Here is a 24,766-nt window from a genome sequence, read left to right on the forward strand (position 1 = left end):
GCTCCAAGGAACAGCTTCTGGAAACCATGTCAGCCATATGAGGTTCGACTGTGTTTCCATTAGAAGGCTCATAAAAAAAATGTAGAAATAAAAAGATGTATAGAAGGTAACAGGTAAACTTAAAGGACTTAAACACAGGATATTATCCACAAGGAAGATAGGTGTATATTACCCGTATGCTGTGTTCTACTGCTCAGAGGGGTAAAGTTAGAGCTTAAACTTTCTCTTTGGCTCCCCAGGGAGAGTGTAATTGGAAAATGCAACTCCATGGAATTAATTATGCTTCCTAGAATTTTTTGCGGCCACTACCTGCCCCACTGGTTCCATTAGGTGGATGTTTTTAGGATATGGTGGTTTATTAGTAGATTTGGGTATGATCTTCCATTCCTTTAGTAGAGAAAGTCCTTTTGCCAAGGAGTCCACAACAAAAGTAGAACCATCCTTGGTGATGGATATTTTGGTAGGGTATCCCCATCTATAGCTGATGCTATGGTTTCTTAAGGCCTTGTAGATGGTGTTAAGGTTTTTCCTTTTCTGCAGTGTATATTGAAAGAGGTCAGCATAGAACTGGAGGTCCTAATATTGTGGTGGAATGTGGTCTTTATTGCGCATTGATGTCATTAGTTGCTCTTTAGAGTGAAAGAAATGGAGGCGAAGTATAATGTCTCAAGGGATATGCTCAGACAGATGTGAGGGCTTAGGCAGGCGGTGTATCATGTCTATGGTGAGGTCTAGGTCTGAGAAGGTAGGCAAGATTGCTTTAAACATAGTAGTATTATATAAGTGAAGATCTGGCTGTAGAAACGTTTTTAGGTATCCCCCTTTTTTTTAAATTGCTCCTCCGAGACCTGTCCTCCATATCGGCCAGCTTGGTCCTGATCCACTCCATCTCTCCCTCTTTCTCATCATAAACATCTACCAGAACATTAATAGTGTTAGCAGATTTCCCCATCTTGGATTCTATGTGTTCTAATCTGGATTCCACAGCATGCATTTGGGAGTTGAATGTATTCATGCAGGACACCATACCAGCTTGTAATGTGCTCCTCAGAGACAAAAGCATGTCCTTCAATACCGTATCTAGAACAAGTTGATTCTTGGTTGGAAACTCCTCAATGGAGTCTGGAAGTTCCCTTTTGTCTTCCCCTGGGTCTGATACAGGGCTACCCCCAGGGCTACACCTGGCTCTATCCATCCTATTTTTGGCTTTTGCTGGGCTGCCAGATAGTGGAGTAGGAGGATAGGAGTGTGGGCTACTAGGGGAGGCATTATTTATGTAAGATGGATTCAATTTAACGTGTTCCTGTTGTTTCCTGGCTGCTGGGGTTGAGGATGACACGGCGCCATCTTGCCTACCTCCATGCTGTGGCTGCTGCTGACCGAAAAAGACTGTCAGCTTCTGAGCCTTACGTTCCACCTTCCTCTTCCTGGACATGGTGCCTGGGGTGATGGTAAGTCGTAACGCCAGTGGTGGGTGAAGATTTTCCCTGTGGAGTGCTGCTGTGTGCCGCTGATACCTGCTTTGTGCCAGAGCCTCTCTCCTAAGTTGCCATCCCGCTCCTTGGTTAGCTCCTCTCACCCAGCCTAGAAAGTTTTTTGCTTCCAACCTTGTGGGCTGCTGGAGAACCAGGTTTAGAGGTTCTGGTTGTGCCTACTCCAGTAGCAGGTGTAGGAGAAAGATGAGACGTAGTTGACCTTTTCTTTGACTTCTTCCTCCAGTGATTTGCTTGATGATGATGTCATGGGTAGGTCTGAAGAGACAATGCAACTTGCAGACCAAGTGATTCAGATGCTCTTTGGATATAGCATTAACCTCAGCACCTTAACCAGAGAACCTTATATGGCGAATAGATCTGTACAGGACACAAGCAGGGCTGCTTCAAGCAAGCCATCACAACGAAAGACATCAACTCTACTCATTTTATTGGGAAGGGTTCCACTGTGGCAGTGGAGCGATCTCTTTTGCGAGTTTAACTATTTCCAGCCCAAGGACGTCATATGAGAGCCTGGACTTTGAGAGGATGTATCTGAATGATGCCTGCAGCAAGATTTCATCTTTTGCCGCCGGCGATTCCCTGCACTATAAGAACAATCATAGCGGCAGTTCAGCCGCTTGATCATTCTTACAGGAGGCGGGAGGGAACATCCCCTCCTCCCGCCGCCCTCCGGTGCTTCTAAGGGCTCACCCGTGCAATTGGAGAAGAAATCCAGCGGCGGAAGTTCACCATAGAGAATACCGAGGACCAGATGGTCCCCGGCAGTCTCTATGACTCTCTGAGGCCCGGGAGCTACATTATGAGGTCACAGTTGTAAATGGCAGTTGTAAATACTGCCGTGATCTCGGCTGGAAAAGCTGAGGTCATTTTTTTTTTTTTTATCTCAGTCTTCAGTCTTTTCAGCCTAGAGGAGAGATGTTGGGACTTATAGACCCCATATCTCTCCTTAAAGAGGACCTGTCATGCCCTATTCTTTTTACAAGGGATGTTTATATTCCTTGTAATAAGAATAAAGTGATCAAAAAAAAATATATAAGGGAAAGTATAATCTAAAACTAAAAAATATTTTTTTTTTTAAAGCGCCCCTGTCCCCGCATGCTCGCACACAGCAGCAAACACATACGTTTGTCGCGCCCACATATGTAAAAGGCGCTCAAACCACACGTAGGTGAATCGCCGCAAACGTTAGAGCGAGAGCAACAATTCTAGCCCAAGAGCTCCTCTGACTCTAAACTAGTAACCAGTAAAATTTTTTAAAGCTTCGCTTATGGAGAATTTTAAGTACCGAAGTTTGAAGCCATTCCATGAGTGTGCGCAATTTTAAAGCGTGACTTGTTAGGTATCTATTTACTCGGTGTAACATCATCTTTCACATTCTACAGAAAAATTGGGATAACTTAAGTGTTTTTTATTTTTTTTTATGATTTTTCATTAAAATATCGTGTGACATAAAAAATTGCACCGACCACCATTTTATTCCATAGGGTTTCTGCTACAATAACATATACAATGTTTGGGGGCTCTGAGTCATGTTCCAGCAAAATAAAATGGGATTTTTGACTTACCGTAAAATCAATTTCTCTGGAGGTTCATTGATGGACACAACTCCTGATCTTCTTAACCATTGGGTTATACTGCCCCCTACAGGAGTAGGACACTAGGCAGTAAAAAAAGTGTGGCTACGCCTATGGGCAGTCCCAGGGGGTATACTCCCCCTCTCTGATATAGGTATTCAGTTTTGTTACAAGCAGTGAAAAAATATCTAAAAATATCCCGCGCACTGGAAAATATATGTGATGTTTTTATTGATATATATGAAGAAATTGTGTCACAGTGTGTTAAAAGGAGAAATCCTGGGAGTTTGCTGCCACCCCTATATTTCCTACTAGGAAATCTAGATAGTATACAGTCAGGTCCATAAATAATGGGACATTGACACAATTCTAATCTTTTTGGCTCTATACACCACCACAATGGATTTGAAATGCAAGCTGGGCGAGGGAGTCCCTTGTAGGCTCTTTCATTGGTCAATTTTTCCCTTTTATTCTCTTTTCTTATTCTTTTTTCCTGTTTCAGTGTCTTTTTTTTTTTTTTTTTTTTTATAGGTAGTGGGGGGGGGGGGGGGGAGAGAGTGCGTTCCATGGCCCTCAACCAACTATCAGATTGACGTCATCAGGAGAGGCCGCTCTTGATGACATCGATGTGACGAAACGCATCTAGCGTCACTTCCGCTATAGTTGGTTGAGGACCGTGGAACGCACGGACCCGGGCATTAGTACTGAACAGCGATTACTACACTGTAAATGGATATTTTCTATTAGAAATAAAATATTGTTAATACTACACAATGGGAGTTCTCTACTATTTTTCCATGTTGGGAGCCGTGAAACCATAGGAGGCATTAGGATAAAGCCGGTGAGACCAGGACATCCTTACTGCAGATAAGGCTGTGTACCCCTGCAGGGGTAAGGAGATGCGGTGAGTGCATGACCATAGGGGGATAGCACCTTGCACGAGCCTTCTATAAACTAAGGAAAGGAAAAGGCACAAGTCATTTTAGCCATTGTTGTATACCTGCAATCACTAGAAGACCAAGGGGAAAGACCTCAATTGGATTTATGCACTTTATTTAAGAATTGTGAATACCACTAACACTGTCACAGAATTTGAACAAGCACTGTATATTTCTATGGACTTTTTAGGAGTGTCAGAAATACTGTTTTCATGTGATCATATGCAATGACACTTTTGCACTGCTTGTATTGCACAATTTGTTTCAGTAAGCTTTATATAGAACACACACTAAGGGTCACCCATTTTCAGCACTTTAGTATAATATTTATAATTTCATTTATATATCTGTGGACTACATAATGGCACCTTTATAGATCACGCACTGTTAATCAAGTCACCTGCATAAGTTTTATTAAATACTGCATATTCTAGTATTTGCACATCACTCCCTCTAGTGGTGGGAAAGGAAAGTCTCAGCACTGGTTGTCTGCACATAACTTTATTTATTGCACTCTGGCACTTTTTGCACTGAATATTTAGTATTGATTTATTGATTGTTTATATTTTTGGATTATTATTGAGTTCATACATTTACAAAACACACCAGGAAAACCCTCAGCCAGCGCTTTATAGGCACATATAAAATATTCTCTTTATTAATTTTTGACATATAGAGGAGCGGCTACCCTATACTCTTTTATATACTTGTTACAAGCAGTGTCAGAAGAGTTACAGTTCCACAGAGGGGTGTCCGTCAATGAACATCAGAGAAATGGATTTTCAAAAATCCCATTTTCTCTTTCTTTCACTGACGGACACAGTTCCCGATCTTATCCATTGGGACATCCCAAAGCAGTGTTAAACATGAGGATAGGGAACAGCAAAAAAAAACTCCCAAGGCTAACTATAGCCAACCAGGTAAACAGGAGCTCAAACAAAACAACTGAAGCTCATCTGAAAAAAACAACACACCCTCAAAGAGGACCAGGTCCTCTAAACAGCAGCCTGCAAAAACCTTGTGGCCAAAGGAAGCATCCGCAGATGCCAACACATCCACTTTATAGAACTTTGTGGAAGTGTGCACTGATGACCAGGTGGCTGCCTTGCAAGCCTGCATCACTGACGCAAGATGACGGAAGGCCCAGGAGGCACTAAGCGCCTGAGTAGAGTGCGGCTTGACAGGGTAAAGAGGAACCTGACCCTTGATGGAAAAGGCCTGAATCACCGTCTGTCTGATTCATCTGGAAATGGTCGCAGAGGAAGCGGACAACCCTTTCTGAGGCCCATCCGCAAGCACAAATAGTGAGTCTGACTTCCTAAAAGACTCCGTAGCTGCCAGGTACACCCTAATTGCCCGGACCATATCCAAGGCATGCCAAGCAATTTCCTTTGGATGTTTTGGCCTGGGACACAGGGAAGGCAACACAATGTCTTCATTCAAATGAAAATCAGACAACCTTTGGAAGGAACAATGGACAGGGATGAAGAACCACTTTATCTCTGTGACCCACCAAGTAAGGTGATCGACAGGACAACACAGCCAATTCCGACACCATATGCGCAGAAGAGATAGCCACCAAGAACGCCACCTTCTGGGACAGCGTAAGCATGGGAATCTCCCGAAGATTCTCAAAAGGAGGCTTCTGAAGGACTGAGAGCACCGTACTGGAGGGGCCAACTGCCTAACTTCCTTAAGAAAAGTATGCACCAGGGAGTGTGTGGCCAAGCGCCGTTGAAAGAAGACCGCTAAGGCAGACTCCTGACCCTTGATAGTACTCAAGGCCAGTTTCTGCTCAACAGCTCACTGAAGGAAGGTCAAGATCCGAGCCACGAGAGAGCAAGGATGACCCCCAAGAGATTTACACCACACAATGTACGACTTCCACGTACGATGGTAGATCTTCCTAGAAGTAGATTTCCTAGCTTTTAACAGCATGGGAATCACTGACGCAGACAAATCTCTATCCAGCAGCACCAAGCATTCAACAGCCAAGCCGTCAAAGCCAGCAACTATAAAGCAGGATGGAAGATTGGTCCTTGCGACAGCAGATCCTCCCTGAGAGGAAGCTTTCAAGGATCGTCGGCGACCAGCCGCACCAGATGGGCATAAGAAGCCTGGTGAGCCCAGTCCAGAGCCACTAAGATGACAGGAATCCCTTCTGCCTTGATCCTGCATAGAAGTCTTGGCAGAAGCTTGAGAGGAGGGAAGGCGTAAATCAGATGATACTGACCCCACGGGGCCACCAGCGCATCTGTGGCATCCACCAGAGGATCCCGTGACCAAGCCACAAGCCTTTCTGCTGAGCCGAGATGCCAACAGATTCACCTCAGGGATGCCCCACCAGAGACAAAACTGTTTAAACACCTCCGGATGAAGGAACCACATCCCTTGGTCCAACGCCTGCCGACTGAGATAATCCGCCTGCCAGGTTTCCACCCCGGGAATGTGTATGGCGGAGAGGGGTGGAACAAACTGTTCTGCCGACCTTGGAATGCTGGCTACCTCCAGGAGGTGCCAGGACACTTCTTGTGCCCCCCTGGTGATTGACATAAGCCACAGCAGTGGCATTGTCCAACTGAATGAGTACTGGACATCCCTAAAGACGATCTGTCCAATGGTCCAGACACAGTCTGATCGCTCGGAGTTCCAAGACATTGATCGGTCGACTGGACTCTGCGAGTGTCCAGAACCCCTGAGCAGAATTTTTGCTGAGGACTCCTTCCCAGCAGGACAGGCTGGCATCCGTAGTGACCACTGTCCAATACAAGGGGAGGAAGGATTTGCCCAGCCGAAGTGCCGGAGAACGAAGCTACCATATCAGGGACTCCTTCGATCCCCAGCTCAGCCGGATCTGATTGTCCAGAGTCTGCGGAGTCTTGTCCCATTTGGCCAGAATCTGCCTATGCAGGGACCTCGTATTGGAACTGTGCAAACGGGACCCCTCAAAGTCGACACCATCAGGCCCAGCACCCGTGTGCAAGTCCGTAGGGATGACCATCTGCTGGACAGCAGGAGAGGAATTGCAGCCTGCAATATCTGGAGCTTGTCCAGACGATGGGGCACTCTGGCTAGACCCAAATAGTCCAGCTTTGTGGACGGAACCAGAGCAGTCTGCTGAAAATTCAAATCCCAGCTGAACTTCCTCAGAGTTGGTATGGTGATTTCCAGGTTTTCCACCAGAGCAGTAGGAGACTCCACTCGCAGAAGGGTGTCGTCCAAGTAGCCCAGTATCACGATCCCCCGTTGGCGTAACAACATTAGCATCGGGGCTAACACTTTTGTGAAGACCCGAGGAGCAGAGGCGAGACCAAACGGTAACGCCACAAACTGATAATGCTCCTCTCCCACAGCAAAGCGGAGGAAGCGCTGGTGACCAGCACATATTGGAATATGAAGATAAGCATCCTTGATGTCGATAGGAGCAAGAAAATTCCCCTGATGCAGGGATGCCACCACAGTGCGAATGGACTCCATCTTGAACTTCTGCACCAGCACAAAGCAGTTCAGCGCCTTGAGGTCCAGGATTGGACACACCTTCCCTTCATTCCTGGGAACTGTAAACGGGTTTGAGTAAAAACCCTGAAAACAGTCCTAAGTCTGAACCGGACAATCATCCCTTGAAGTAACAGGTCTTGTACCACCCCAAAAAGACCCTATAAGCAGTCAGGGGACAGGCGCAAGTTGGTAGGAAAGAACCTTGCCGGGGGACAAGAGCGAAACTCAATCCTGTAGCCAGACCGAATAACTTTGTGGATCCACTTGTCTTGTACCAGGGAAGTCCAAGGGGTCCGGAAACCAGCGAAGATATCCCCCCACCCCCGATACGGCCTTGTCCGCAGGTCTGGAGATGCTCGCTCTCGGCTTGCCTAACCAGGTTCATTTGGATCCTCCAGGAGGCCCTGAAAGGCTTTGACCCCTTGTCAGTCGACCCTGAGGGACGAAAAAACGTTTTATGAGCCGAGAAGGATGGCCCAAGTGTACGATGAGGGTCCTTACCCTTGGTAGCCTGCGGATAAAAGGTACTCTTTCCCCCATGAGACCTTTTAATAATGTCAGCCAGGGTATCTCCAAACAGGTGACCCCCTTCGTAGGGTAAGATCAGTAAAGGCCTTTTGCGAAGTCTGGTCTGCAGACCAGCATTTAAGCCAAAAGACACACCGAAGGACCACTGCTGAAACAGAGAGGCGAGCCACTAGGGGAGCCGCATCCAAAGAGCCCTAACAGATAAACTGCAGCCCCTGGACCAGCTGGTGTGCCAGCTCAGCAAAGGCAGGGGGGAGCTGTTCCCCCTCCAGGTCATGGCATAAAAGCTTAGCCCACTCAGTCAGAGTTTGCGACACCAGGGCAATGGTGAATACCGGCTTCAGTGCCGAACCAGCCAGAGTGTACATATTATGTGCCACAGCCTCCACCTTCCTGTCAGCCAGATCCTTAAATGCTGGGGACTCTTCAACCGGAATCATGGTTGCCTTGTTCAATCTGGAAACCTGAGGGTCCACCACCGGTGGAACAGTCCACTTCTTAATAAGGGACTCATCATAGGGGTATTGCCTAGCAAATCACTTAGGGTCCCAAAGGGGACGCTTTGGTCATCTCCACTCTTAAGTGACAATTCTGTCAAAATAGGCAGGGAAAGAAAACACCTTTGCCGCTCTGGATGGCTTGTGAGTGCCAAAAGGAACCTGCGCCTCCGTCACAGCTGTAGCTGCGTCCTCCATCTTCAAGGTCTCACACACAGATAAAATCAGTGCTTCCACCAGTGCCTTTTTGTGCACGGTTGCAGAGGATTCCGGGAAGGTGGTCACAGACCGAGCAGGGAGACCCATGTCCGCCACATTCAAGATCTGAGGAGACAGATGAGGCAGGGGGAGCTAGCAAAAAGCCCCGAAAATCACCTTCACCCGGGACACAAAGGACTCCAGGACCGCCGTCAGTGCAACGATGGATGATTGGGACCCGGAGCAGGTGGGGAGATATGCTCCAAGGACTCTATGAGTCACCAGGGGAACCCTACAAAAAGTGTAAAAAACTGCAAAAAGGACAACCCCCACCGCGCTGGCAGCCCCCCCCCCCCCCCCGGTCACCAGGCACAAAGCACCAAGTGATCCTCAGCAGAGAGGGAGAGGACCCCACCAGACTCGCCACCCAGCAGAAACAGGGACCCACAGCCACCCGGATAATTTGCACTCCATGTGCGGCAATCAGGAAGTGAAAAGATCCAGGAGTCAGCACCAGGGGATGAGGAGGGGTTCCCACCGCCAAAATTGCTGCCCACAGGGCTCCACAGTCATGGCCGCTGCTTTATTTAATGGCAAACCACTGCAAAATGGCTGCCGGACCACACAAACATAGCCGCCGTGCAATGAGCGCACAGGCTACAACAAAATGGCGGCACCATAAGGCTCCCAGCGACCCAGGAGGGATCCCTAGGCCTCAACGATAGGCCCAGGCAGGACGGGATGCCCTGGCAGGAGCCCCCACCATATAGAACTTTAGAACCGCCCCCCCCCCACCGCACAGCAGATCATCTGGTCGCCGGATCCCTTTGTCCCCATCGCAAGCATAACGCTCTACCCCCACCCCAGGAGGTGGACGCGAACACCCACACAGTCCCAGCATAAGTAGAGGGGGTGGTAGGATGGGGGTGGCAGATGAAGGGGGGTACCTGATGGGAAAGAGGGGAACCCAGGGGTCAGACCGTCCCAAGGAGGGGCCTAACTCAACCCCAAAACCCTCCAGGGGGAGAGGGGGGACAGCTACTCACCATACCAGGAATCAGACGGGCACCACTCCAGACAGAAATGGGGGGCTGTCAGCCAGGAGGAACGCTGCGACTCGGGCCAAAACATGGTTGTATGTGGCTTCGCAAGGCATTTAACTCGCAGGCCAGCCCCCACCCGGTGGGGCTGTGACGCAGCCAACCTAGCGCGGAGCTGAGGTCTACGTGCGCTCGCTGCCCAGGCTGGGGTGACCACTGGATTTAGATTATCCAGCCAGTCGTTCCGTCCGGCAGTTGATTGTAGATCTCACAGGAAAAAGACTGAAGAAAAATTTCTATCTAAAAAGAAAACATTGCCAGAATCAGAGATTCCAGCAAGAAACTGGGTCCTTACTCCTGACTAGGCAGAAAAAAAGTACCTATAGCAGAGAGAGGGGGTATTCCCCCTGGGGCTGCTCATAGGCATAGCCAGACTTTTTTTTCTGCCTAGTGTCCTGCTCCTGTAGGGGGCAGTCTAAGCCAATGGTTAAGAAGATCAGGAGCTGTGTCCGTCAAGGAACGAAAGAGAAATGTTGATTTTTAGATCTAGGAGAGGAATGCCAGAAAAGACCCGATATGGAAGTGGTTAAATTAAATTTTCCACAGTTTGACAGATTAAGGTAACAGTCAGAATAGGGAGAACAGCAAAACATTGTTAAGGTGTTAAGGAGGGATTCAAGCTGTAATTTAGTAGAATTCTTGAAGTGGTTGTAAAGCCCAAAATGTTTTACCCTAATGCATTCCTTGCACTAGGGTAAAAAATGTTTAGGCATCAGTATCCCCCTTTTAGTCAGTATCCCCTATCCCTTTTATTTACCTGAGCCCTCATTTGATCCAGCATTGTGCACGTATGCAGCTCTTCTCTCGTCACTTCCGGATCGCTGGCCACCAGTGATGAGGAGCCACTGGCCACCAGTGATGAGAAAGCCGAGTCTCACTATCTGTGTCTACAGATGCAGACTGCGAGGCCCGGCAGTGAGCCCGCAGAAGTGTCCCCATAAAAAGTGGCTTTCTATAATGGAGCTCCTCGGAGAGGAGAAGCCAGGAGTGCCAGTGGGATCCTGTGAAGGGGAGGTATGGGGCTTCCCTGTGAGATTCCACTGCAGGTAGGTATAAACCTGTTGTGTTTTTTTTTTTTTTTTTTTTCAAAATCAAAGCTTTACAATCACTTTAAAAAGGTAAGAACACCCTCCACTGGCCTAGTAATTTCCCTACTAAGGTGGGTCACTGACAGATTCATGGTGGGTAGAGACCACTGTTTAACTCAGTGGTTCTCAACTCCGGTCCTCGGGACCCACCAACAGGCCAGGTTTGCAAGATAACTAAATTACATCACAGGTGATCCCATTTGCTGCTCTGTGATTGCAGTATTCTAGTCTGCATCTCCCCAAGGTAATACTTAAAATCTGGCCTGTTAGTGGGTCCCGAGGACCGGAATTGAGAACCACTGGTTTAACTAATTCTCTCCATATCAAAAGATGCTTAGGTCAGAACCAGGACAATTTAGGGTGCTTTTGTTCTGCATAGAGGAATACTTCGAATAATAAGTTTAGTGGGAAGGTTTTGCAGCTGTAGAAGTGCTTCAAGACTCACAGCTGAAGACAGTAAGCTAATCCTCCAGATGCAGAGTAGTATGTACCACAATCATAAGAGCTGAAACAACACATCTGGGGTTATGTCAGGAGATAGCAATTCTTCAAAATCTGATCCTAGAGGGACTGGGGGGACTCAAAGTCAGAGATGGTCGCTGCAACTGGTGACCAAGCCCCTTCTAAGGCTGTGGGGAGATCAGAGACTGACTCTCTAGGGGAAAGCACAGAAGTGCACTTAGAGCCTGCGGCCAGCACCGCAAGGTATGGGTGAATTTGGCCACACAATCTTGTGTGACTGCAGTACAGGCCACTAAACAACAAAAAGCAGGCAAAACAATGTGAATAGATTTTTCCAAGCAGAGCTGAAGAAAAGTTGTCCATCCTCCTAGGACACTAGTATAGCACTCCTAGGAGAGTGAGTATAGTTTTAGCTCTGTCTGCCTATCAGAGAAGCAGCAGGCAAATTCTATATTGCTCTGTGCTTAACAGGGAGCAGGATCTGTGAGTTAGGTCTGCTCAATGTGCTCAATGTGTGATTCATCTGGTCTAGGGGAGTGTTTCACACTGGTCCAATAGGGAAGCATGTTGGACAGAGGAGAACACCGTCTTTGATACAGCCCCAGTGATTGGCACAGACTGCTGTCTCGGTGCAATGTGGGGTGTGGTATAAAAGCTAGGAGAACATGTGCTTGGGGTTTTTGGCTGGTGAGCAGAGTCCAGGAAGGAGGGTGGCGGCTGCCTCCTCTTCTGTAGAAGTTGGAGTATGGTCACAGGCAGTCAGCCTGTTGAGCCAGAAGGAAGTAGCTGAACCCAGATTTCCAGGACAGCTGACTAGAGGGGTTGGGACACTGGAGAACCTGGAAAAATTAGATTTTTGTCTTACCGTAAAATCCTTTTCTCTTAAATTCATTGACGGACGCAGTCTTCTTATCTTGATATCAGTAGGGTTATGCTGCCCCCTACAGGAGTAGGACACTAGGCAGAAAAAAGTTGTGGCTACACCTATGGGCAGTCCCAGGGGGTATACCCTTTCTCTCCCTACTATAGGATGTCAGTTTGGTATCAAAGCAGTGTCAGAGAAAATAATACCAACCCAACTCAAAAATAGAGGGGCGGGTACTGCATCCGTCGATGAACTTAAGAGAAAAGGATTTTACGGTATTCTCTTACGTCCTCTGACAGTCGCCGCCCACTCATACAGTCTTCACCAATGGGATGTCCCAAAGCAGTGTAGACATGAGGGGTGGGAAACGCAACCGTCAGAAAGGCAACGCAGCACCCACCTCAGAGAAAGGAACCTTATGTGAACAGAAAGGTATCCTCTGGGCAACAGAAAAGATCAACTGGAGCAACAACCCAGGAAAGCAAATAAACAAGGGGGAAAACAACCCCAACAGCCAGGGCCCTGCAAAACTAGGGTCCCCTTAAGGCACTGCCGCACACAGAACTTTGCGGCCAAAGGAGGCATCTGCCGATGCCAGAACATCACGTTTGTAGAATTTTGAAAAGGTGTGCACAGACGACCAAGTCGCAGCCTTGCACACCTGGACCACCGAAGCCTGATGCCAGGGAAGGGCGGTACCCATTCCATAATCGAATAGGCCTGTACAATCGTCTGTCTGATCCAGTTTGAAATGGTCGCCGCAGACGCAGCCATACCCTTCCGAGGTCCCTCAGGAAGGACAAAAGGAGAATCCGACTTCCGAAAGGATTCAGTGGACGACAGGTAAACCCTGATCGCCCTGACGACATCCAAGGAATGTAAGGCAAACGCCTTAGGATGTTTAGGATTCGCACAAAGCGAAGGCAAAACAATGTCCTCATTAAGGTGAAAATCAGAAACCCCCTTTGAAAAGAAGGACTGGTTGGGTCGCAAGACCACCTTATCCCTATGATCCACCAGGTAAGGGGAGCGGCAAGACAAGGCCGCCAACTCTGACACTCTGCGTGCAGAAGTGATCGCTACCAGAAAAGCAACCTTTTTCGACAGCAGAGACAAAGAAATCTCCCTGATGTTTTCAAAGGGAGAGCGTTGCAAAACGGACAGAACCAAGTCCTAAGGAGGTAGGGGCGCCCTGCGAGGAGGGGCCAAGTGACGCACACCTTGAATAAAGGTGCGAATCAAAGAGTTAGACGCCAATGGGCGCTGGAAAAGGACGGCCAGTGCAGACAACTGGCCCTTAATCAAGGTCAACGACAGGCGCTGGTCCACACCAGTTTGTAGGAACGAGGAGGGAAGCCTCTGGATTCACACCAGGCAAAATAAGCTTTCTAGGTACGGTAATAGACCTTACCGGACGAGGCTTTCCTAGCCTCGAGCAAAGTAGGAATGACCTCAGATGAGAGACCCCTGTCTCTCAGGACCTGGCTTTCAACAGCCATGCCGTTAAAGCCAGCGACTGTAAAGCAGGATGGAAGATCGGTCCCTGAGACAGTAGATTGTCTCGTAACGGTAGCCGCCATGGAGGCTCGACGGCCAGTTGAATGATGTCCGCGTACTAGGACCAGTCCGGGGGCCACCAGAATCACCAACTTTGGTTCCGAGACCAACCTGCGCAGGAACCTGGACAACAACTGAATCGGGGGAAAGGCATACATCAGACGATACCGGTGCCAAGGTACCACCAGCGCATCCGAGGCGTCTGCCAGAGGATTGGGCGTTCTTGCCACGAACCTTCCCACCTTGTTGTTTAGCCGGGACGCGAACAGATCCACATCCGGGGATCCCCATTTCGCACACAGCATTTGAAAAACCTCCGGGTGCAGGGACCCTTCCCCCTGGTCCAGGGTCTGGCGGCTCAGATAATCGACCTGCCAGTTCTCCACACCCGGAATGGGAACTGCCAAAATCGCCGGGACGTGAGTCTCGGCCCAAGACAGAATGCTGGTCACTTCCTGAGCCCCCCGGGCACTCCTGGTACCCCCTTGGTGATTGATGTAAGCCACCGCAGTGGCATTGTCCATCTGCACCTGTACAGGGCGGCCCTGAAGAAGATCCGACCAATGGAGCAGGCACAGCCTGATCGCTCTCAATTCCAAGATGTTTATCGGTAGGGATGATTCCTCCACCGACCATGTGCCCTGGGCAGACAGGTTGCCCAGGACGCCACCCCAGCCCGACAGGCTGGCATCCGTGGTAATCACCGTTCACAGCAACGGCCGAAAGGATTTTCCCTCCGCTACGGCCGGGGACTAAAGCCACCACAGAAGATCCACTCTGGTTTGGTGACTCAGAGACACCCTCAGGTCCAAGGACTGAGGAAGCCTGTCCCATCTGGCCAGTATCTCCCCCTGGAGAGACCACATGTGAAACTGTGCAAATGGTATCGCCTCGAAGGCTGACACCATCAATCCCAGGGACCGCATACAGGTCCTGAGTGACGAGGACTCGTTGTCCCTGAGGGACCTGACCTCGCTCTGCAGGGTCCAGAGCTTGTCCTCCGGCAGAAACACCTTCGCTTGGGCGGAGTCCAAGACCATTCCCAAATATGGGAGACGAACCGAAGGAGACAAAGTCGACTTTTGAACGGTGATGGTCCATCTGAACTCCTGGAGTGTCTGAACTGTAGTGGACAGATCGCGCAGCAGGCTCTGACTGGCACTCGATCTTAACAGGAGATCGTCCAGATAACCCAAGACCGCAATGCCCTGTGCCCGTAATAGGCCCAGAACAGGAGCCAGCACTTTGGTAAACACCCTTGGAGCCGAAGCGAGACCAAAAGGTAACGCCACAAACTGATAGTGTTCCTCCGCGATAGCAAATCGGGGGTACCTCGGATGACCCTCGAATATGGGGATGTGCAAATACGCATCCTTTAGGTCGATAGAAGCCAGGAAATCTCCCGGACTCAGGGAGGCCACCACCGAGCGGAGCGATTCCACGCGGAATTTTTGAACGCGTACGAAGCGGTTCAGAGCTTTTAAGTCCAGAATCGGACGCACCTTGTCCTCCTTTCTGGGCACAGTGAACAGATTTGAGTAAAACCCCCGAAATCTGTCCCGATGTGGCACCGGGACGATTACCGCCTGGGTGAGTAGATCCTGAACCGCCCGATGAAGATCTTGCAGCCGATCTGGGTTCAAATGAAGATTTGAGGGAAAGAATCTGTCCCCTGGTCGCGAAATTAATTCGATCTTGTAACCTGATCGAATGATTTCCTGAACCCACCTGTCCGGAATCCGGAGCAGCCAAGGTTGGAGGAAACCGCGCAGACTTCCCCCCACCCCTGAAACGGGTGAGGGCGCCCCTTCAGGCAGTGGCGGACTGTGCCGCCGCACCAGCCTGGGCGGCTTTTGGCTTGCCCACCCAGGGCTTTCTCTGGCCACCCTGGCCCTTGAAAGGTTTCCCCTTGTCCTGCGCCTTGAAGGCACAAAAGGACCCCTGATTTGGTTTAAAGGAGGGGTCCTGCTAACCGCGGAAAAACTTACCCATAGGATTCTGGGGCAGCAGAGTGCTCTTGCCCCCAGTGACACCTTTAACCAATTCATCCAGGGATTCTCCAAAAAGATGAGACCCAGCATAAGGGATGTCAGACACCGTCTTCCTGGAAGTCTGGTCAGCCGACCAGCTTTTCAACCAAATCAAGCGGCGATTAAGTACTGCGACACTAGACAAGCGCGCAGCTAATGGGGCCTCATTCAAGGCCGCATCGCACAAATACATGACCCTTTGATAAATCTTGTCCAACATCCCCAAGCTAGTAGGAGGGGGCAGAATCAGCCACGTGGGTGCGTCTCAGCACCTTGGTCCAATCCGCCACGGCTTGAGCCACCATGACAGAGGCGAAAATAAGTTTCAGCATAGAACCCGCCACCATGTAGGAATGTCGGGCAAGAGATTCCAGCCTCCTATCCGTAGGATCCCTAAACACCGGAGAATCCTCGGTGGGTACCAGAGTGGCCCTGTTCAATCTGGCCACAGTGTGATCTGCTTTGGGAGCCACAGACCAGCACGAATCTGTAGGAGACGCAAAGGGATAGAGGAGTTGAAACTTCCTTGGTACCACAAAAGTGCGCTTCAAGTTGCACCATTGTTCATTCACAGTTTCGTGGAACTCAGCGGGGCAAGGGAATACCTGCGCCGCCTTACGGGATCTGTGGGTACCAAAAGAGGGCTGCTTACCTGGAGGATTGGGCTCATCCTCTAAATGTAGTGTTTCCTTAACGGCAAAATTCAGCGCATCCATAGCTGCGCGGTCCTCGGCAGTCCCAGGGGGGAATCATCCACCCCCGCAACCTCCGCCACCCCCTCAGACTGAGAAGAGCGAGACCCTTCAAGGGGCACACTATCTACGGCAACCATGTCAGATTCAGAATCAGAAGAAAGAGAGAGCCTAGGCCTTTTTCTAGTATCCCGTTCAGTCATCAAAAGATCCACTTTGGACGCTAAAGTCGCAAGAGCGGCAGTCAGAGCAGGCAGAGCAGAAGATTCAGAGGAACCGGAATCATCCAAACAAAGCTGGGGGAAATTTGCTGTCCTGGGACTCTATAATAAAAAACTGTTTTTTTTTTTTTTTCAAGGTACTGGCCCTTTAAGCGCACCGCGATCCCCTGCAGTACACCGCTATGAAGGATTCTGCAAGCAGACCCCCAAACAGGAATAAGCTGACAGCCAGAGGTATTCCCACAAAAAAACAGCAAAGACAGACCCCACAAGTGTTACCACACGCCTGCCGATCTCCTCTGTACAGAAATGGGAAGTGATGTCACCACAGGAGGCTGAACTAGGACTTCAGACTAAGGAAACATGGTTGCCCATAGAAAGTAATATGAGGCTCCGGGAAAATGGCCGCCGACATGTGCTCAGGAGAACACATTGCCACACACAAGATGGCGCCAAAATACACTACATACATCGCTGCAGAAGCGCCCACAGTGAAGCCAGCATGCTGCCCACACCTAAAATGGCGGACCGGCGGTTTTTAACCCCACAGCGGTCGCCGCACGTGTCTGAACCTCCACACACACCATAAAGTGTCACATAGGAGAGGGACCCCCACAAACAAACCCACATAGCGAACTAGCTGAGTTAGAGCCCCCGCAGGGACCGGGAGAAGGGAGCCCCAAAAACGCACAGACATTAGGGGATACCACAGACACACAGGACTGCCAGCCCCAGACAGAGGCCCCACACAGAATATACTTACCATACCCGATGGCGTGGGTGCCTCACATCGACGGGAAACCTCCCACCCCAGAATGGCGGGGGTGCCATCAGCCATAAAACGCAGGACTTAGCAACGCACGGAACTGTGGGTGAGACGTCCATACGAGGTGGCCACCTCGCAGGCTTGCATCCCTGAGGACAGAGATGGGTCGTTTGCGAGGCCAGGGCGTACGCATAGCCTGCTAAACGTTCGATGGCGGGCTGGGATTCCATAAGGCCCACTGTCCTGAGATACCAGGACGACCAGTGCGACTCCCAGCTCCGCGACGCCGTCATCATCTTGAAGAAGTGACTAACTAAACGCTGAGAAATAAACAGCTAGTAATGCAAAGAAAAAAACGCATTTGCAGAAATAAAATCATAAAAAAATAGAAGAAGGCTGAGACTGTAGCCCCAGCACAGGGAGAGCCTATCTCACTCCTAACTAGGCAGAAGACAAACTGAGTTGGAATGGCTGATAGCAGGGGGGTATTGGATCAGTGGGACAGCCCCCATAGGTGTGTCTATGTAAATTACTTTGTTTTTAACAAGTCTTATGTCTAGCTTGCTCCTATGGATAAGAGGTCAATACCCATTGGTGAAGACTGTATGAGTGGGCGGCGACTGTCAGAGGACGTAAGAGAAATTCAATTTTCTCTATCGTTCATTGACGGACGCAGTCTTCTTGATATCAGTAGGGCTGTCCTAAAGCAGTGCCATAAAATGAGGGGTGGGACAGCAGAAAAATAAGTCTCCAAGGCTAAACCATAGCCAACCGTCAACCTAGGACCCATCAGAACAAGATGAGACCCACTTAAAAAAACATAAAAACCCTCACGGGAGACTAAGAGCCCCCTCATACAGCAGCCTTCAAAACTTTGGGGCCAAAAGAGGCATCTGCAGATACCGGCTCATCCACCTTTTAAAATGTTGGAAAGGTATGAACAGACGACCAGGTAGCCACCTTGCAAACCTGAAGCACAGATGTCTCATGGTGAAAAGCCCAGGAAGCACTAAGCGCCCGAGTAGAGTGCCCCTTAACTGGGAAAGGAGGAACCTGACCCTTAATCGAATAAGCCTGCACCACTGTCTGTCTGATCCATCTGGGAATAGTCGCAGTAGATGCAGGCAGCCCTTTCTTAGGACCATCCGTAATCACAAAGAGCGAATCTGACTTCCGAAAAGACTCAGTAGTGCACCCTGATTGCCCAAACCACATCCAAAGTATGCAGTGCAAATGCCTTAGGATGGTTTGGCTTAGGAAACAAAGCGGGTAACACGATGTCTTCATTCAAGTGAAAACTGGAAACCACCTTTGGAAGGAAGGAAGGATCCAGATGAAGTACCACTTTATCCCTGTGAACAACCAGATAGGGGGAATGACAGGACAATGCTGCCAGTTCCGACACCCTGCACGCAGAAGTAATAGCCACAAAGAAGGCCACCTTCTGGGATAGGGTAAGCAGTGGAATCTGCCAAATACTTTCAAAGGGAGGTTTCTAGAGAACAGACATCACCAAATTAAGGTCCCAAGATGGCAACGGAGGTCGCACCGGAGGTACCAGGTATCGCACCCCCTGGATGAAGTTACGCACCAGGGAATGGGTGGCTAATGGCCTTTGGAAGAAAATTGCCAAGGCCGAGACTTGACCCTTGATACTACTCAAGGCCAACTTTTGATCAACTCCCTGTTGAAGAAAAGCCAAAATCCGAGCCACCGAGTAAGAACGAGGGGGAGCCCCAAGAGACTCACACCATGCAATATACGCCTTCCCCGTATGATGATAGATCTTTTTGGAAGTCGTTTCCTAGCTTTAAGGAGAACAGGAATCACTGAAGCAGACAACCCCCTGTCCTTCAGTACCTGGCTTTCAACAGCCAAGCCGTCAAAGCCAGCGACCGTAAAGCAGAATGGAAGATTGTCCCCTGAGACAGCAAGTCCTCCCTGAGAGGAAGTCTCCAAGGAGCGTCCGCGACTAGCCTGACCAGGTCGGCGTACCAAGCTCGGCGAGGCCAGTCCGGAGCCACAAGAATGACCAGAACCCCTTCCACCTCGGTCCTGCAAAGAAGTGTTGGCAGCAACATGAGAGGAGGAAAGGCATACATCAGCTAATACTGACCCCACAGGGCCACCAGCACGTCTGCGTTATCTGCCAGAGGATCCCGGGAGCGGGTCACAAACCTCTGCACTTTCTTGTTGATCTGAGACGCCAACAGATCTACATCTGGAGTGCACCAATGAAGGCACAACTGCTGGAATACCTCCGGATGGAGGGACCATTCCCCTGCATCCAAGGTCTGTCTGCTGAGGTAATCCGCCTGCCAATTTTCCAACCCTGGAATGTGAACAGCGGAGAGAGCTGCCTGACACTTTTGGTGCCCCTTGGTGATAGACATAAGCCACGGCTGTGGCATTGTCCGATTTAATGCACATTGGACAACCCTGCAGGTGCTTAGTGCAGTGGACTAGGCAAAGCCTGATCGCTCTCAGCTCCAGAACATTGATTGGTAACCTGGATTCTTCCAGGGACAAGACTCCTTGAGCAGAGAACCTGCCGAGAATCCCTCCCCACCCGGACAGACTGCCAACAGTGGTGACAATCGTCCAATATACAGGGAGGAAGGATTTCCCTTGCTTGAGCATCGGGGACCGAAGCCACTGATTGTCCAGGGAATTTGGATTCTTGTTCCATTTGAGAAGGATTTCCTTCTGGAGGATCCTCGTGTGGAATTGAGTGAAGGGGACCACCTCGAAGGACGACACCATTAGTCCCAGAACTCTCATACAGGTCCAATGGGATGACCATTTGCTGGACAGCAACAGCAGAAACCGCGGTCTGGAGTTTTTCCGGAGGAAGAAACACCCTGGCTCAGGACAAGTCCAAAGTCAGACCCAGATAGTCCAGTCTCATGGAAGGGACCAAGGATTACTTCTGAAGGTTCAGAATCCACCCGAACTCCTCCAGAGTTCTTATGGTGATTTCCAAATTTGTTTCCAGCACCATGGGAGACTCCGCACGTAGAAGCAGATCGTCCAGGTAATCCAGGACTGATATCCCCCGCTGTCGCAACAGCGCCAGGACCGGTGCCAACACGATTGTGAAGACCCGAGTAGCAGAGGCGAGACGAAAGGATAATGCCACAAACTGATAGTGATCCTCTCCCACAGCAAAATGGAGAAACCGTTGGTGTCATGCACATATCGTGATGTGAAGGTAGGCATCTTTGATGTCTATGGAGCAGTGGCGGCTGGTGTATACAGGGCGCAGGGGACCGCCCCCACATCCATGCGTCCGGCCCCTAATCTGCATGCAGGGCGCCGGACGCATGGAGCTTAATGGGTTTTTTTTTTTAAATCACCTGATTAGAGCCAGAGGCTCTAATAGGGTGATGCAAAGGGTGGTCCTGGGACGCAGAGCAGTGCGCCCAGAGCCCACCCATTGTGTGACAATAGCGAATGAAAATTCGCTATTGTCACACCAATCCTCCTCCTGGCCAATCAGTATACCGGCTTCCTGATTGGCCGCATGGCAAACCCCATGCCATTGGCCGAGGAGGAGACGGGAGCAGGAGGACCAAAGAAGATGCGCCGCCGGAGTGAGAAGAAGCCACCCGCCGGGAGTCCGGGACTGAAGACAAGAGAAGCCGTCGCCGCCGGGCTGCTCCAGGGCTCAAGGTAAGTGCACTGCTCTGGGCGGGGGGGGGCACGCACGCTGAACTCTGCATTGAAGGGGGCATGTACGCTGTTCATTGCATTGAAGGGGGCACGCACGCTGAACTCTGCATTGAAAGGGGCACGCACGCTGATCTCTGCATTGAAGGGGGCATGTACACTGGTCACTGCATTGAAGGGGGCATGTATGCTGGTCTCTGCAAGTCTGCATTGAAGGGAGCATGTACGCTGGTCACTGCATTGAAAGGGGGCATGTACGCTGGTCACTGCATTAAAAGGGGGCATGTACGCTGGTCACTGCATTGAAGGGGGCATGTACGCTGGTCTCTGCATTGAAGAGGGCATGTACGCTGGTCACTGCATTGAAGGGAGCACGCTGGTCACTGTTTTGAAGGGGGCACACTGGTCACTGTGCATTGAAAGGAGGCACGCTGGTCACTGTGCATTGAAAGCAGCAAGCTGGTCACTGTGCATTGAAAGGGGGCTCGTTGGTCACTGTGCATTGAAAGGGGGCACGCTGGTCACTGTGCATTGAAAGGGGGCACGCTGGTCTCTCTGCATTGAAAGGGGGCACACTATACCTTAATTAGTCACGCAATTTTTTTACAGCGTTTTTTGCCGCAAAGCAATGCCTATTACATTTTTCTGTTTGCGCCCCCCCCCCCCCAAAAAAAAATTTTGAGCACCAGCCGCCACTGCTATGGAGACCAAGAAATCCCCCTGATGTAGGGAAGCCACCACCCTGCAAACTGATTCCATCTTGAATTTTTTAAATCACACAAAGCAACTCAGTGCCTTCAGGTCCAGGATTTGACGCACCTTTCCTTCCTTCCTAGGGACCGTAAACAGGTTTGAATAAAAACCCTGAAAACGTTCCGCACACGGAACCGGAACTATTACTCCCTGTTGTACCAGACTCTGAACTGCCCCAAAGAGAGCTTGTAAACGATCCGGGGACAGTTGCACATTGGAAGGGAAAAACCTTACCGGCGGGACGGATCAAAACCCGATTTTGTAACCGCACTATATGACCTTTTGAACCCATTTGTCTTGTATCCGGGATAGCCACATGTCCAGGAAAGCAGCAAAGACGTCTCCCCAAACCCCAGATACGGGTAAGGGGGCGCCTTCAGGCCGAAGTGGCCTTGTCTTCAGGCCTGGAAAAAATAGATTTTTGTTTGCCAGACCAGGGTCGCTTGGAACCACCCGAGGGGCCCTTGAAGGACTTTACCTTATCGACTGACCCTGAGGGACAAAAAAACTTCTTGTGTGCTGAAAAGAAGGACCCCGTCTGCGACGAGGGTCCTTACCCTTGTTAGCCTGCGGGAGAGAGGTACTCTTACCCCCGTGAGACCTTTGATAATGTCATCCAGGGTAGCCCCAAACAGGCGATCTCCTTAAAAAGGTAAATCAGTTAAGGCCTTCTTTGAAGTCTGATCCACGGACCAGCACTTTAGCCAAAGTATACGCCGGAAGACCACTGCCGAAACCGATAGTCGGCCCAATATGGGAGCAGTATCCAGTGCAGCATCACAAACAAATTGCAGCCCCTGTACCAACTTGTCCAACAGCTCCGCAAAGCCAGAGGTGACTTGTCTCCCCTCCAGGTCATGGCTTAGTAACTTAGCCCATTCAGTCAATGTTTGGGAGACAAGGGCAACCATAAACACTGGCCTTAGTGCAGACCCCACCCGGGAGAACATATTGCGGGTCACAGACTCCTCCTTTTTATCCGCAGAATCCTTAGAGGCTGGGGAATCCTCCACTAGGATCATGGCAGCTTTATTCAGTCTTGAGACCGGAGAGTCCCCCGTAGGTGGCACAGTCCACTTCTTAATCAAGGAAAGCCGTTAAGGTCTTCTGGGAGTTCCAATAAGCCTTGGTCAGGTAAATCAAAGACTGGCCAGTCCGGATCTGCAGATAAATCCTTGTCTGCATTAAGGGGCGCCCTCACTCGCTTCTAGGGTGGGGGGACATCTTCACTTCTTTCTGGAACCTTGAACTTCCTCGATTCAGGACAAATGGGTTCAAGAACTGACCTGATCAGGGTACAAGATCAAATTCAGGTCTCATCTGTTGGACATGTTCTCTACTAGGGCGCTGAGTGCCTCTTGGGCTTTTCGCCATCAGGCGTCAGTGCTGCAAGTGTGCAGGGCAGCAACTTGGTCACCTGTGCATACTTTTTGTTTCTCTTTGAGGGTGTATGGTTTTTCTAGGTGAGCTTCTGTTGTTTCTAGTTGAGCTCCATGTTACCTGGTCAGCTAAGTTTAGCCTTTGAGGAATTATGGCTTCTTTGCATTGTCTTCCCACCCCTCATGAATATACTGCTTTGGGACATCCCTATAGTCTCTGAAGAGATGGAGCTGCGTCTGTCGATGAACGATAGAGAAAACTGGATTTTTGTAGGAACTTACCGTAAAATCCTTTTCTCTGAATTTCATCGACAGACGCAGCACCCGCCCCTCTACTTCTGAGTGAATGGGGTTTTTTGTATTCTAAACACTGCTTGCAACTAAACTGATGCTGATGGCAGAGTGTGTGGGGTTATACCTTCAGAGACAGCCCCATGGGCGTGGTTAAGCTTTTTTCCTGCCTAGTGCCTATTCCTGATTGGAGGAGCATAACCCTATAGTCTTTGAAGAGATGGAGCTGCGTCTGTCGATGAACTTCAGAGAAAAGGATTATACAGCAAGTTCTTACAAAAATCCAGTTTTAAGATCAGCCATCTTTCCAGTGTGTACAGAGTATGTTTAAAACCCATGTTCCCGTTCAAAAGATTTCCTTTCGATTTCTGTCCCGTAGACATAGCAAGCGAGAGGAAATTTAAAGAAAAAACAAGTTTTGTCTTTAAATATACTTTAGGCTAGAATTACAATGATAATATATACCTGTTCGTTGACTGTGAGAGGCGACTCATGTTGTTGGAGTGTTCCAGCATCCATAGTGGTAATGGAATAGATGTTACTCACACCTTCTGCATGCTGAGGGGAAAAAAATTATATGAAGTATTTAGTGCAGATTATGGAATAATCTTTATTAGTGTTCCCTGTCAATTTTACAGCATAAGGCATAGAACCCAGCCTATCTGCAAAGAGTTTCCTTTTTTTCACACAAGAGTTCCTATACTACAACTGCTACACCAACCACCAAAAAGTCAATATTTGCCGATTACAGAATACAATTTATTTCTAAAGTGCATGCTTGGTGTCCAAGTATTCCAAACTAAAAATCCCTTGTATGCATCACATGTGTGCCTAGCATTAAGAGAGGATTATACAATGATACCCAATATACAATCCAGTAATCCTGAGGGAATGTTCACAGGCAGCAAGGGCCATAAACTGATTAAAATGCTTGCCATTTTTTCTTTGGGTTCTGTTAAACAGGCGGTAAGTTTGCTGCCCTCTGAAAAGCAATCTGCAGTGGACTGCTTTTCAGAGGGTGATTTAGCAGCGGCTGACAGGCATTCAGGAGGCACTATTGCCTCCTTTTTTTTTTATTTTTACTTTTTGTTTTCAATAAGTTTTTATTGAGAAGAAATAAAAAACGAACAAGGTAATACAGTATCAAAACAACATGTGACACAG

General features: G+C 49.4%; 1 protein-coding gene across 1 annotated transcript in view; it reads right to left on the bottom strand.

The window, feature by feature from the left end:
- POU6F1 (POU class 6 homeobox 1) overlaps nucleotides 1-24,146 on the bottom strand; it is a 220,988-nt gene extending 196,842 nt beyond the window's left edge. The window contains exon 1 of the mRNA XM_082247200.1: nucleotides 24,068-24,146. Within this exon, the coding sequence (XP_082103326.1) occupies nucleotides 24,068-24,121 (54 nt within the window). The 5' untranslated portion in view covers nucleotides 24,122-24,146. The remainder of the gene's footprint in view (nucleotides 1-24,067) is intronic.
- Nucleotides 24,147-24,766: the final 620 nt, after the last annotated feature.

Source organism: Pelophylax lessonae (assembly GCF_965119305.1).
Source record: "Pelophylax lessonae genome assembly, chromosome: 2".
NCBI classification, from domain to species: domain Eukaryota; kingdom Metazoa; phylum Chordata; class Amphibia; order Anura; family Ranidae; genus Pelophylax; species Pelophylax lessonae.